Below are 12,294 nucleotides of genomic sequence, written 5' to 3'. Positions count from 1 at the left end.
TCACCAACATTTGACATCTCTTGTTTTTCTGATAATACCCATTCTAACAGGAGTGGGGTGATACTTCATTGTGGTTTTGATTCGCATTTCTCTGATGGTTAGTGATGTTGAGCACCTTTTCATGTACTTTTGGGCCATCTGTGTCTTATGTCTTTTTCAGAAAAATGTTCACATCTGCACATTTCTTAAATGAATTGTTTCTTTGCTGTTGAGTTGTATGAGTTCTTTTTATATTTTATATATTAACCCCTTATCAGATACATGATTTGCAAATATTCTCTCCTGGTTGGTAGGTTTCCTTTTCATTTTGTTTATGGTTTCCTTTGTTGTTGTGCAGAAGCTTTGTAGTTTGATATAGTCCCACTTGTTAATTTTTGCTTTTGTTGCCTTTGCTTTTGATGTCAAATTAAAAAAAAAAATTCCTTAGTTTAAGGTAGCTCTACTAAGCTAGAACATATGTTGCTCTTTTTCCAGTTGCTATTCCCATCATTTACACATAGTTTTTCTTAGTAAAATATCATCAACATAAGGAGGCATCACTTCTCTACTTGATTGTACTACAATTTGCTTTTGGGTTATCCAGCTACTGTAGTCTTTCATTATTTGGTCAGCTTCCCCTGTGTCTCAATGTTCTGTATACTCTTCCCCCAAATTCCCTCAGCTAAATAATTTTATTTCTATAAATTAACTCATTTGTTTTACTCCTCTAAAATAATTAATTGTGCTTTTGATCATTGGCTCACAAAATAAGTCAAAATTCTAATGTATTTGTGAAATTTTACTTTGAGAAGATTGAGTTAGAAACAAATGTTGGGATTGACATATACACACTACTATATATAAAATAGAGAACTAATAAGGACCTACAGTAGTATAGCTCAGGGAACTACTCTCATTATTCTGTAGTAAGTGCCACATACGAATGAGTTCTGTTCTGAGAGCTCTTTTGTAAATCTGATTTGTTCATAAGTCCAACGAAGTTAGCCTAGTTACCCAGCTTACACAGTCGGTTATATAGTACTGTACTGGAATAGGTTTATAATACTTTTCACACAAATAATACATAAAAAAACAAACACAAAAAATAAAGAAAACATTTTTAATCTTCCAGTACAGTACCTTGAAAAGTACAGTAGTACAGTACAACAGCAGACATACAGGGGCTGGCATCGAGTGAACAGGCAGGAAGAGTTACTGACTGGAGGAGGGAGATGGTAGAGCTGAAGGATCGTCGACAATAGGAGATGTTTGCTTCCGGATATCCTGGGCTTGAAATAAAGATACTGTACTACTGCACTCCATATGGTACTGCACAGTAAAGTACACAAAAGCACAACCACTTGTAGAGGATGCACCCACGTGACAGTGTACGCCAGACACGTGAATTAACTTACGTGATTGGATATGCGAACACAGTTCACATCTTTGAAAGCTCACAACTTGAAGGTTCATATGTAGGGGACTTACTGCAATGACCTATATGGGAAAAGAATCTACAAAAGAGTGGATGTAGGTATATGTATAACGGATTCACTTTGCTATACAGCATAAACTAACACAAATTTTTTTTTTTTTTTTTTTGCCATTCACGGGCCTCTCACTATTGTGGCCTCTCCCGTTGTGGAGCACAGGCTCCGGACGCGCAGGCTCAGCGGCCATGGCTCACGGGCCCAGCCGCTCCGCGGCATGTGGGATCTTCCCAGACCAGGGCGCGAACCCGTGTCCCCTGTATCGGCAGGCAGACTCTCAACCACTGCGCCACCAGGGAAGCCCTAACACAACATTTTAAATTAAGTATACTCCAGTAAAAATTTTTAAAAATTAGCATCCAAAAGAACCCAAATTTTAAACATTTTGAGCATTTATGATTTTATTGAAATACTGAAAATATGATTTTATTGAAATATTAAAATAGTTGTTTTACAGTACTAAGGCAACCAGTGAAGAAGGCAGTCAGCTGGATTTTATATTGCAGTATTATTACCTAATATAGTTAACTCATAATTTCATTAAAATATTTTTAAAAAGAATTTTTTGTTTCAATTTCCTATTGTAATTGTCATCTATTCTTTAGGGGTTTAACATGGCCATCATGATTTTTTTGTGGAGTAGCATTGATATTCACTATCTTGATAAACTTTTTATAGTAAAGACATATTTTTGTGAATAAACATTTTTTTTAGTCTCAAATGATAACCATTATAGCCATTTCTATATTAGTAATTCATGTGCCAGCCACTACTTACTTCTATAAATACTTTTGAAACTGTTAACGAGCAAAATTAAATTTATGTTATGAATTATTAAAGTAAAATTCTATTTACATTTAGTATCATCTGGCTTTATAATCTAATAAAATTATTTTATAAATAGTCAAAAACTTAATAAAGATCAGGTCATGCTTTGTGACCACCTAGAGGGGTGGAATAGGGAGGAAGGGTGGGAGGGAGATGCAAGAGGGAGGAGATATGGGGATATATGTATATGTATAGCTGATTCACTTTGTTATATAGCAGAAACTAACACACCATTGTAAAGCAATTATACTCCAATAAAGATGTTATAAAAAATAAATAAAATAAGATAAACACGTTCCACACACACACAAAAACACTTAATAAAATGAGAATATGAAGATCTGAGCATGTTTATTAGCATAATAAAATTTAACTCATAGAACTGAAGTGAGAATAACAAAATAATATAATACCACTGACTAGCGCCTGACACTTGGAAGGGTCACAACATATTGTTTTTTATGTTTCTCTTCTTTAAATGTTTAAAATGTTTCTCTTCTTTAAAACTTGAGAGTTTTATTATGTTGCATTTAAAGAGTGTTTAATTTAGTTTTGTTTTTTCAGAGCACCTTCAAGTTTAAATCTGAGAGTGATATTCATTTGGCAGAACATCATAAACAGGTTCTGTATGATGGGAAACTTGCAAGTAGTATCGCATTTACATATAACGCTAAGGCCACGGATGCTCAGTTGTGCCTGGAATCATCACCAAAGGAAAATGCATCGATTTTTGTGCATTCCCCACATGCTCTAATGCTCCAGGTGGGTGAATAGTAACTTAGTCTTCATGTTCTCATCAGCACTGTGTCTTTATTTTACATATTAAACATTGCTCATCTAGAAATCTCCAGTTGCTCTTTGTTTTTCTTTTTTGGTTTTCTAGTTCTTTGAATGATGTTTTTGCCTTCTGCTTTTTTCTGGCAATATATTTTACCTTGGACTTGTCTCCTTAGTAGAAAATCTTTTTTTTCTGTTATATGTTCTATATCCTTTGAAATAAAATCAGTGAATTAGCTAAATAGATAATTGCAGATATTAAAAAATACTTTGCTTTAATAATGTATAACTCCCTAACATAAAAATTGCCTGAGTGTCTTTACATCCATGAGTCTCTTATTCTAAAATATGTTTTGATTTAGAACTTCATATTTTCTTTGTAAAAATCTCTCAACTTAAGATTTCAAATTTAAGTGATTAGCAAAGATATTTCAAACTTTTATTTTACATGTGTATCAAAATTATATAATTTTGATTTTTAAATTTTAAAAATAGATTTTAAAATATCTATTTTATTTAATTTTCTTATGAAGCTGGAACAAGCAAATAGTGATAACATTATGCTTCAGAAAATGTAATAAACATTTTTGTTTTTGTACATAGGATGTAAAGGCTATAGTTACACATTCAATTCATAGTGCAATTCATTCTATTGGAGGGATTCAAGTGCTTTTCCCACTTTTTGCACAACTGGACAACCGGCAGCTCAATGACAGTCAAGTGGAAACAACTGTCTGGTAAGTTTTCTTTGAATTTATAAGTTATGCCATTTTTTCCTCATTTAGATTATGCATGGTGCACTTGGTGCTGTGTAAATGTATTATAATACTGGTTTTTATCCTTGAGGTGCTAATAAAAGTTACTTTAGGATTAAGGCAGATATATATTTGCACAATGTAAAAAAGCCTGACAGTTAGATTTTTATAACCACAAAGGAGTGACTTCCTTGATAATAAATGAAGAATTCTTACTAGGTGTAGCAGAGTGATTATAATATGAAGTTGAGGAAAAGTGTTAGTCCTGACCTTACCCTTTGCAAATGCCCATTGTTTGGATTGTCCGTGAAATCTTGTCAGATTAAATAAAATTACTAGGATAAAGTTTATTCTCAAGAATAGTATTTAATAACACATAATTTATATCTTAAATATTGGTATTATTCTATAATGTTAGTGTCATAAGACTAGCACAATATTAAGTGATATTAGCTTTTTTTATATATAGATCATGTTTGAGAACCTAAATCTAACCAGTAGCATACCCATGTTTTATGTATTCAGAATCTTCTAATTAGATTGATGTCATGTACAAATTTTATAGCTTCTCTTTTTTTAAATTAAAAAATACCTCATGGGGAGGGAGGGAGATGCAAGAGGGAAGAGATATGGGAACATATGTATATGTATAACTGATTCACTTTGTTATAAAGCAGAAACTAACACACCATTGTAAAACAATTATACTCCAATAAAGATGTTAAAAAAAATACCTCATGTATCAAACTCTGATTTAATCTTATATCTTAGAATCATATATGTCATAAGTTAAATCTGAATTTTAATAACTATTTGTGTACGTTGCTATGTTTGGAGAATTTAAAGGGAAAGTTATATAGGTAAACATTAGTTTACTAAATAGTAATATAGGAGTGCTTCATTAGTATGTACACATATACGTGAGAGTCTTTATCGATCATCCAATTTTGAATTTGTAGAAAAACTAGTGAATGAAACTAAGATGGGAAAAATTTAAAGTCCATTGAAGTGTAACCTATGATTTTCTCCTATTAATTATTTAAATTAATTATTAACAAAATTCTGTCTTAGTGTTGCTAATAATATTATCCCTGCGTTGGGACCATCTTTATGTAAAGTATAAATCTAAATATAAATGGGACCTGTACCTTTACAATAGTCAGCTGCCATCCATGGGTCATGCTTCTTTTATATCAAGATAATGTAGAGGTTGGAGTTTTGAAGGGAAAAGGAATCTTGAGGCCACGTCCTGCTGAGATACTACTGTTATAAGGTCTTAAATACTTTTATTGGGAGGCAGATCAGCTTAGTGGAAAAGTGAAACATTTAAATTCCAGTCCTAACTTAAATTCAAAATGTTTTGCTCTTTGTCATCTAAGTGAACTAGTACACATTATGATCAGTAATTTTAAACCTAGTAAGTGCTGTGAAAAGAAGTTAGAGATGAAGTAGCAATTAGAAAACTCCATGTGTAATTTAAATATTTCATATGAATTAAGTCCATAATTATTTTAACCTGAAGTATAATGTTTTGCTTTGTGTAGAAAAATTAGAAAGATTATGCAGTTTGAGATACTATAACTAAAATGATTATAATAATTTATATCGTCATGAGTAGTTATTATAAAATCTTAGCGATAAAACCATGTTTAACACGTTATCTGGTCCATTCATCCAAGGCACATGGTTATTTTTAATTGCCTGTCTTTAAAACTCATTTTAGTGTTTATATTATATTTTGATATTTAAATTGTATTTATTTCATCATGGAGATAAAAGGCAGTGGAAGGGATCAGCTTTCTGATTTTGATTTGTTTGTTTTTAGTTCTTTTATATCATTCATGTTAATTTTTCCATGTAATAACTAACTTTTTCAGTGATATATGTGTTCTTAGTTTATGGCCAATAGAAAACATATAGTAAGAAATGTACCACTTTCCTTTTCAGTAATAATACATACCCAATTTCAGCCCTACCCTGTGATTCACTTATGTACTTCTTTGAATTCTTATCTAATACTTTTTCATTAATTGCTTCAAAGCCCTTGATGTCTGAGGTTGGCTCTTTAGTGGACAATTGTGTGTATCAGTAATTCAGTCTCTTGTTATATTTAGTTTTGAGGGGCACCATTTTGGTGGTGATACTGTCTCAGTTTTTAAAATGTTAAAGGCAGATTTTTAAATGGGACATCCCCCTCTACTTGAAGAACATAAATTCTTAGCTTTAGGGCAATGGTTGATAGAATTTCTTATTTTCTGGCTATATCTTAAATTCATATATATGAATGAGAACTTAAAATGGGATATGTTATCTTATTTTTAGTTAGTTTTAAACTCTCCTAGATGAATGAGAATATTTGAACTTTAAAAATCTTGGACAAAATTTTATGTACCTTTTCTGGAAAATCTTTTTGTATAATAAATACATGCCCCAAATTGCAATGTTATCTAATTCTTGATTAATTTTTGGAGAAATTGAGCTAAACTCTAAAACAAGTTAATTCTTTGCCTTTGTGTTTCAAGCTAAAGTGTCTTAGTTTCCATGCACTTTCCTCCACTCAGTAGTCCCTGTTTATGAAACTTTTTATTGTTTATATAAGCCTCACCTCTGTTGGCACTACTTTATTATTGTTCTAATCATTGATGAGTTTTACTGTATAGAGGGGGTGTAATATTAAAATAATTTATTGAAGGAATAATCTTATTTTCTGGAGCCTTTAAAAATAGGCTTTATTTGTGCAGGAGAAATTTTGTGGCTTTTTTGTTTTATCATGAAAGCTACATGTTATAGTTGTTACATGTGTGGACTTTCAAGTCAGACAGACTTGGCTTCACATCCCTCGTTTACTATTTATTATTTACACAACTTTGAGTGTTATTAACTATTTTGTGTTTCAGTTTCTACCATTATAATAGAATAATATAGAATATTATATATATATAGACTAATAATAGCTCACTGGATTTTTTAAATTAAATGCAATAAAATATGTAGATTGACATACATGCTGGTTTTGTTATTATGATGACAATGGGTTAGGTAATCTAGATTATCTCTAATACTACAATTTTATATTTTAAAATATATATCATCAATCATAGAGACTGATTGTTATATTAGGAGCCGTGTTACTTTATATTTGAAATTTTCTACCAATAATGTTATTTATAATGGAGAATTACTTATTTAAGTGATGAAGTAGGACTTATATTTTGAATTTCAGTTGTAGTGATGAAAACTGATTGTGAACCATCTATCTGTTTTCTAGATATAGTGGTTTAAAATTGAGAAATGTGTTAACTCAAGTTTTGAAGTCAGTATCAAGTTAAAGAAAAAGCTTTCAAGGGTTTAAGGTGATTTTTCTTTAGCTGGTTTTTGGATTTTGTAGCTACCCCATTAGTATTTAAATCTCCAGGAATAACACTTTTTATTGCTTTTTCTTTTAACATGTAGTTTAGCCTTTGTGAAACAAACGAACAAAACATGAACCACAAAAGGAATAAATGTTATTGAACTGAGTTGTTCAATAGCTTGTGGCAACACATATAGTATTTTTAATGTAATTTTGTTTTGAGTAGGTAAATCATGCCAATATGTAGTTGTTACAGTGATTTCAGGCTATTCATAATGATTCTCAAGCACCATGATCATCTTGAGTAATTCTGCCAAGTGATGAAAAAGCTGTTTGGAAGTTTTGTCATTCCTCAGGGATTAATACTATTTTATATTGGACTGGTCGATTGATCCCATTCTGTCCAGCGATCATTGAGAGCAATAATTAAACAAATTACCTTTCACTAGACATTTAGTAAATATTTATTTAATGTATAAATAACAAATGCTTAATAAATGATTTCAAGAAGTATAACTCCAATCTTGAAATAATCATAGCCTTTGCATTTTGTGTTTAGGAATGACTCATTGAATTAGAAATTTCATTTTCCTTTGATTTGGATGATAATATACATTGACTGTAAATGTCCTGTCTTTCTCTGAGTTGGCCCCAAAACCCCTTTTGTTTGAGTGTGTGTTTCTAAATTCTATAGATCATAGAAAGCAAAACAAATCTTCCTCATTTGTTTGACTTAGGAAGAATGTACTATGAAAAAATATGTTTTCTGGCACAAGGTATAAATAGGTTTTTATATATCAAAAGATTAAAAATACACCAAGAGAGTAGTTCTCAAGCCTTCTTTTGGTGTCAGACTAAGGCTCAACCTAGTGTCCTATTATGTACTCTCTGTTCTTATGTGATGGGGCTATCTGATCGTATGTAATAGTAGCACAAGGCATTTACTGAGTACTTACTGTGTGCCAGTAGCTGTTTGTAATTGTATTACCTCATTTTATCCTGTTCTGCTGATGAGAGAGATAAAAATTGAGTACCTTGTTGAAGGTCACAGAGATTTAAGTGGTAGATTAGGACCAGAGTTCTAATTCTGAGAGCCTGATTCCAGAGCTCTCACTCTGAACTACCATGATTAACTCTGAGAATCACCTTTGCAAGCTATGGAATGATCTTAATACTGTAACGCTAACTTTATCTGATAGTAGTATGAATTAAAATAAGATAGCATATATAAACTGTGTATCACAGCGAGTGTCTGGTACGTAGTAGGCACTTAATGAGTTTTCTTTATTTCCTCAGTAAATATTAGATTGTCCATTGATGTGATGCAATTTTGTATTATTAAAATGTGTTTTAACTCTGTTAAACTCTGTTAATTTAACTGTTAATGCTGTTTTAACTCTGATAAATTAAAAATCAACCACAAGTGATCATTTAAATTAATTCTTATAATTGCATAAATATCTTTCTCAGGAAAGTGTTCTTTTTGTTTCTAGTTATAATACAGGTTGTTTGATAGACTGCTTGATGGAATGTAAGCTATAAAAAATTTAGAAAATCCCATAAAGCATTTATGTCAATGATCCTATAATTAAGAATCCTCTTGTAATGTGAATATTATGACTCATTAATTAGTTTGTTTTGTGGGCTTAAATCCAGATTTTTTCCTAAAAGCTAGCTTGCTAGCCAAAGTTATTCCAGTAATTATCTTGAATTTTATAGCCCCTTTAATAATTGAATTTTCATTATAAAGTCCTGATTAGCACCACTGTCATTTGTAAACCAGCACAATTACCTGGAAATTCCAGCATTTCAGTGTCTAACAACCCAAATTTTCCCTTACACTTCAAAGTGACATAAAAATCCTTTGTCTGTGTTTTCTGATTTTTAGTTCAAGGAAAGGTGACTATTATACAGCTAATGTCAAAAATTTCTACATATTTTCACCGAACTGACATAAAAAATGAAATGTGACTTCTTTTTGTAGGCTAAATAAGTGAAATTAATACTTGTTTGTAATGATTGTCTCCCTTGTGGAGGTTGTTGTTTGTATATGTAGAATATAATTATTATTAGTTTGGTTTCTAGAAGTATTTAAACATTTAAAAATATATATCTATAGAATTATGTTCTCTTTATTTTCTTTATGTTTTTCAGGAAAATGTACATCTTTCACTTCTTTATATGCATATTTGCTATTTTGCCTTTTTTTTTAAGTTTACAAAATTAGTAATGAAAGTATTCTTTGAAGTGAAACAGACACAGAAAATATATTTGACATATGTATACCACTACTTCTATTAAAGGAGGAAAACCAAATAATTTTTTTAGTGAGATTTAACTAGAGTAAAATGGAATGTATATTGAACTCACTGTGCAAATAAATCCATAAATAAAAATTAAAATACAGTATTCTGCCTGAAACATAGGGAAATTATAGTGTAGTGTTCAAATAGCTTTCTCTTGTCAGCCAAGTTCTTTTTACTCCATGGATCCTTTACAGAAGATATCTGATAATAAAGTTTGTGGTACATCTAACAATTTAATGAGTTTGTCAACTGTCAACAAGAAAGAACATTTTGTTTCTTGTAGACTTATGACTTCTGATTCACTGACTTTCCAAATAAGCTATTTTTTATAGTCCATTTTAAAGTGTTTTTCATAATAAGTGATTGCTTTTCTACAATAATTCCTCCATAAAAAGTTTCCTTTAAATTTAGTGAAATCTGTTTTTAATGCTGTATTAGTTTGTGCTGTTTCAATTTTCAACACATAATTTTGCTCTGTGCGTTTTCCCTGCCATAAAGGAAGGCTTCTGCTTTATCTTTGACCAAAAACAAACAAACAAGGCATTGTTTTGGCAGAAGGGTAACTACAAATTATTAGTTGCAGGAAATTGGGCAACCATGGACACATCTTTACTGAATTTGTTGCCTTAATTTTCCTCTAGTTCGCATATCAGCATTCTCTGTCCTTAAATATTTTAATGATATTTTGTAACTGAAGGTGTTATTTTATGCATGGAACAGCATTTATTTCTTTAACTCTTCTATATCTTTACGTTGCTTTTGAAAATAATAAGGTAAATTGCTTCATTTATTTTGTTTTTATGATATTCATGCAGTCTAAATCTAAAATAAGTATTATTTGCATTTATGAGGAACATTGCCATATGCGCGAATATTCAGAGTTCATCCTCAAAAGCTCAGAATATTTCTGATGGGAATTGGGTATAAATCCCCCAGTGTTTATGCTCTCTTCCCTTTCTCTCCCCTGAATGTGATGACCGTTACGTGCAGTGAGTGTAATCTTCAATAAAAGAGTTAATAAAGCATCATCAGGAAATTCTAGTTAATTTAGTATGGTAATTTTTTGAAAGTTTTTTTTTTTTTTGATGTGTACCATTTAAAAAGTCTTTATTGAATTTGCTACAATATTGCTTCTGTTTTATGTTTTGGTTTTTTGGCCATGCGGCATATGGGATCTTAGTTCCCCAACCAGGGATCGAACCCACACCCCTGCATTGGAAGGTGAAGTCTTAACTACTGGACTGGGAGGGAAGTCCCTAGTATTATAATTTTATTGGCCTTTATTTTATTTTGTTTCTGGGTTTATGGTCTTACTACCTAGATGGACAACACCCAGAGCTTTTTCTGTTGTAGCCTTCTATTTAGGCTCATATACCCAAACTCAAACTCAACCTTCTCCAAATAAAAACTCATAACTTTCTCTTCTGCACATTTTATATCACATTTGACATTATTTTTAAAGTTTTAAATTAATTTTTATTTTTGTTGAAGACTTTATTTTTTAGAACAGTTTTAGGTTTGCAATAAAATGGAAAGGAATAAATAGATTTTTCATATACTCCCCCTCTTCACACATACATATCCTCCCCTATTACCAACATCACTCACCAGAATCGTATATTTTTTTAACAAGGATGAACATAAATCAATAGATCATAATCACTTAAAGTCCATAGTTAAGAGTTCACTCTTGGTATCATACTTTTTATAAGTTTGGACAAAAGTATAATGCCATGTATCCATCATTATAATATCATAAAAAATATGTTCACATTCCTAAATATATTTTGTGTTCTACCCTTTCACACTGCCGCCAGGCAACCACTGATCTTTTTATTGTCTCCATAATTTTGCCTTTTCAAGAATGTTATATAGCTGAAATCATACAGAATGCAGCTGTTTCAGATTGTCTCCTTTCACTCAGTAATATGCAATTAAAGTGCCTCCATGTCTTTTCATGGCTTGATAGCTCATTTCTTTTTAGCGTTGAATAATATATATTCTAATATCTAAATGTACCACAGTTTATTTTTCCATTCACCTACTGAAGGACATCTTGGTTGCTTCCAAGTTTTGGCAATTAAGAATAAAGCTTCTATAAATATCTGTGTGCATGTTTTTGTGTGGATATAAGTTTTCAACTCTTTGGGTAGATACAAAGTAGCATGATTGCTGGATTATATGGTAAAAGTATGTTGAGTTCTGTAAGAAACCCCCAAACTGTCTTCCAAAGTGGCTGTACCATTTTCATTCCCAGCAGCAGTGAATGAAGTAATAGATTATTAGTTTCTTGTCAGTTATTTTAGATTTTCTACATAGACAGTCACGCTGTTTGTAACCAAAGACAGTATTATGTCTTCTTTCCCAACCTGTATATATTTTATCACATTAGCAAGGACTTTCAGTGTCATGTTGAAAAGGAGTGGTGAGAGGGGACATCCTTGCTTTGTATCTGATCTTAGTGGGAAAACTTTGAGTTCTTCATCATTAAGTATGACGTTAGCTGTAGGTTTTTTATAGATAGTCTTTATCAAGTTGAGAAAGTTCCTGTTTATTCCTAGTTTCCCGAGAGTTTTTATCATGAGTGGCTGTCGGACCGTGTCAAATGCTTTTTCTTCATCTGTAGATGTGAAAGTGATGTTTCTTTTTTAGCCAGCCTTGCATACTTTGGATAAATCCCATTTGGTTGTGGAGTATAATTCTTTTTATCTTGTTTGGATTCAATTTGCCCATGTTTTGTTGAGGATTTTCACATGTCTGTTCATGGGAGATATTGGTCTGTAGTCTTCTTTACTTATTATGTCTTT

General features: G+C 31.4%; 1 protein-coding gene across 1 annotated transcript in view; it reads left to right on the top strand.

The window, feature by feature from the left end:
* Positions 1-12,294, top strand: part of NBEA (neurobeachin) — a 609,882-nt gene that overhangs the window by 105,001 nt on the left and 492,587 nt on the right. Inside the window, exons 9-10 of the mRNA XM_024755508.1 lie at positions 2,862-3,059; positions 3,678-3,811. Of these exons, the coding sequence (XP_024611276.1) occupies positions 2,862-3,059; positions 3,678-3,811 (332 nt within the window). The remainder of the gene's footprint in view (positions 1-2,861; positions 3,060-3,677; positions 3,812-12,294) is intronic.

This window comes from Neophocaena asiaeorientalis, unplaced genomic scaffold (genome assembly GCF_003031525.2).
Source record: "Neophocaena asiaeorientalis asiaeorientalis breed wild unplaced genomic scaffold, Neophocaena_asiaeorientalis_V1.1 scaffold59, whole genome shotgun sequence".
In the NCBI taxonomy this organism is placed as follows: Eukaryota; Metazoa; Chordata; class Mammalia; order Artiodactyla; family Phocoenidae; genus Neophocaena; species Neophocaena asiaeorientalis.
This window is presented reverse-complemented; position numbering and strand designations above follow the sequence as displayed.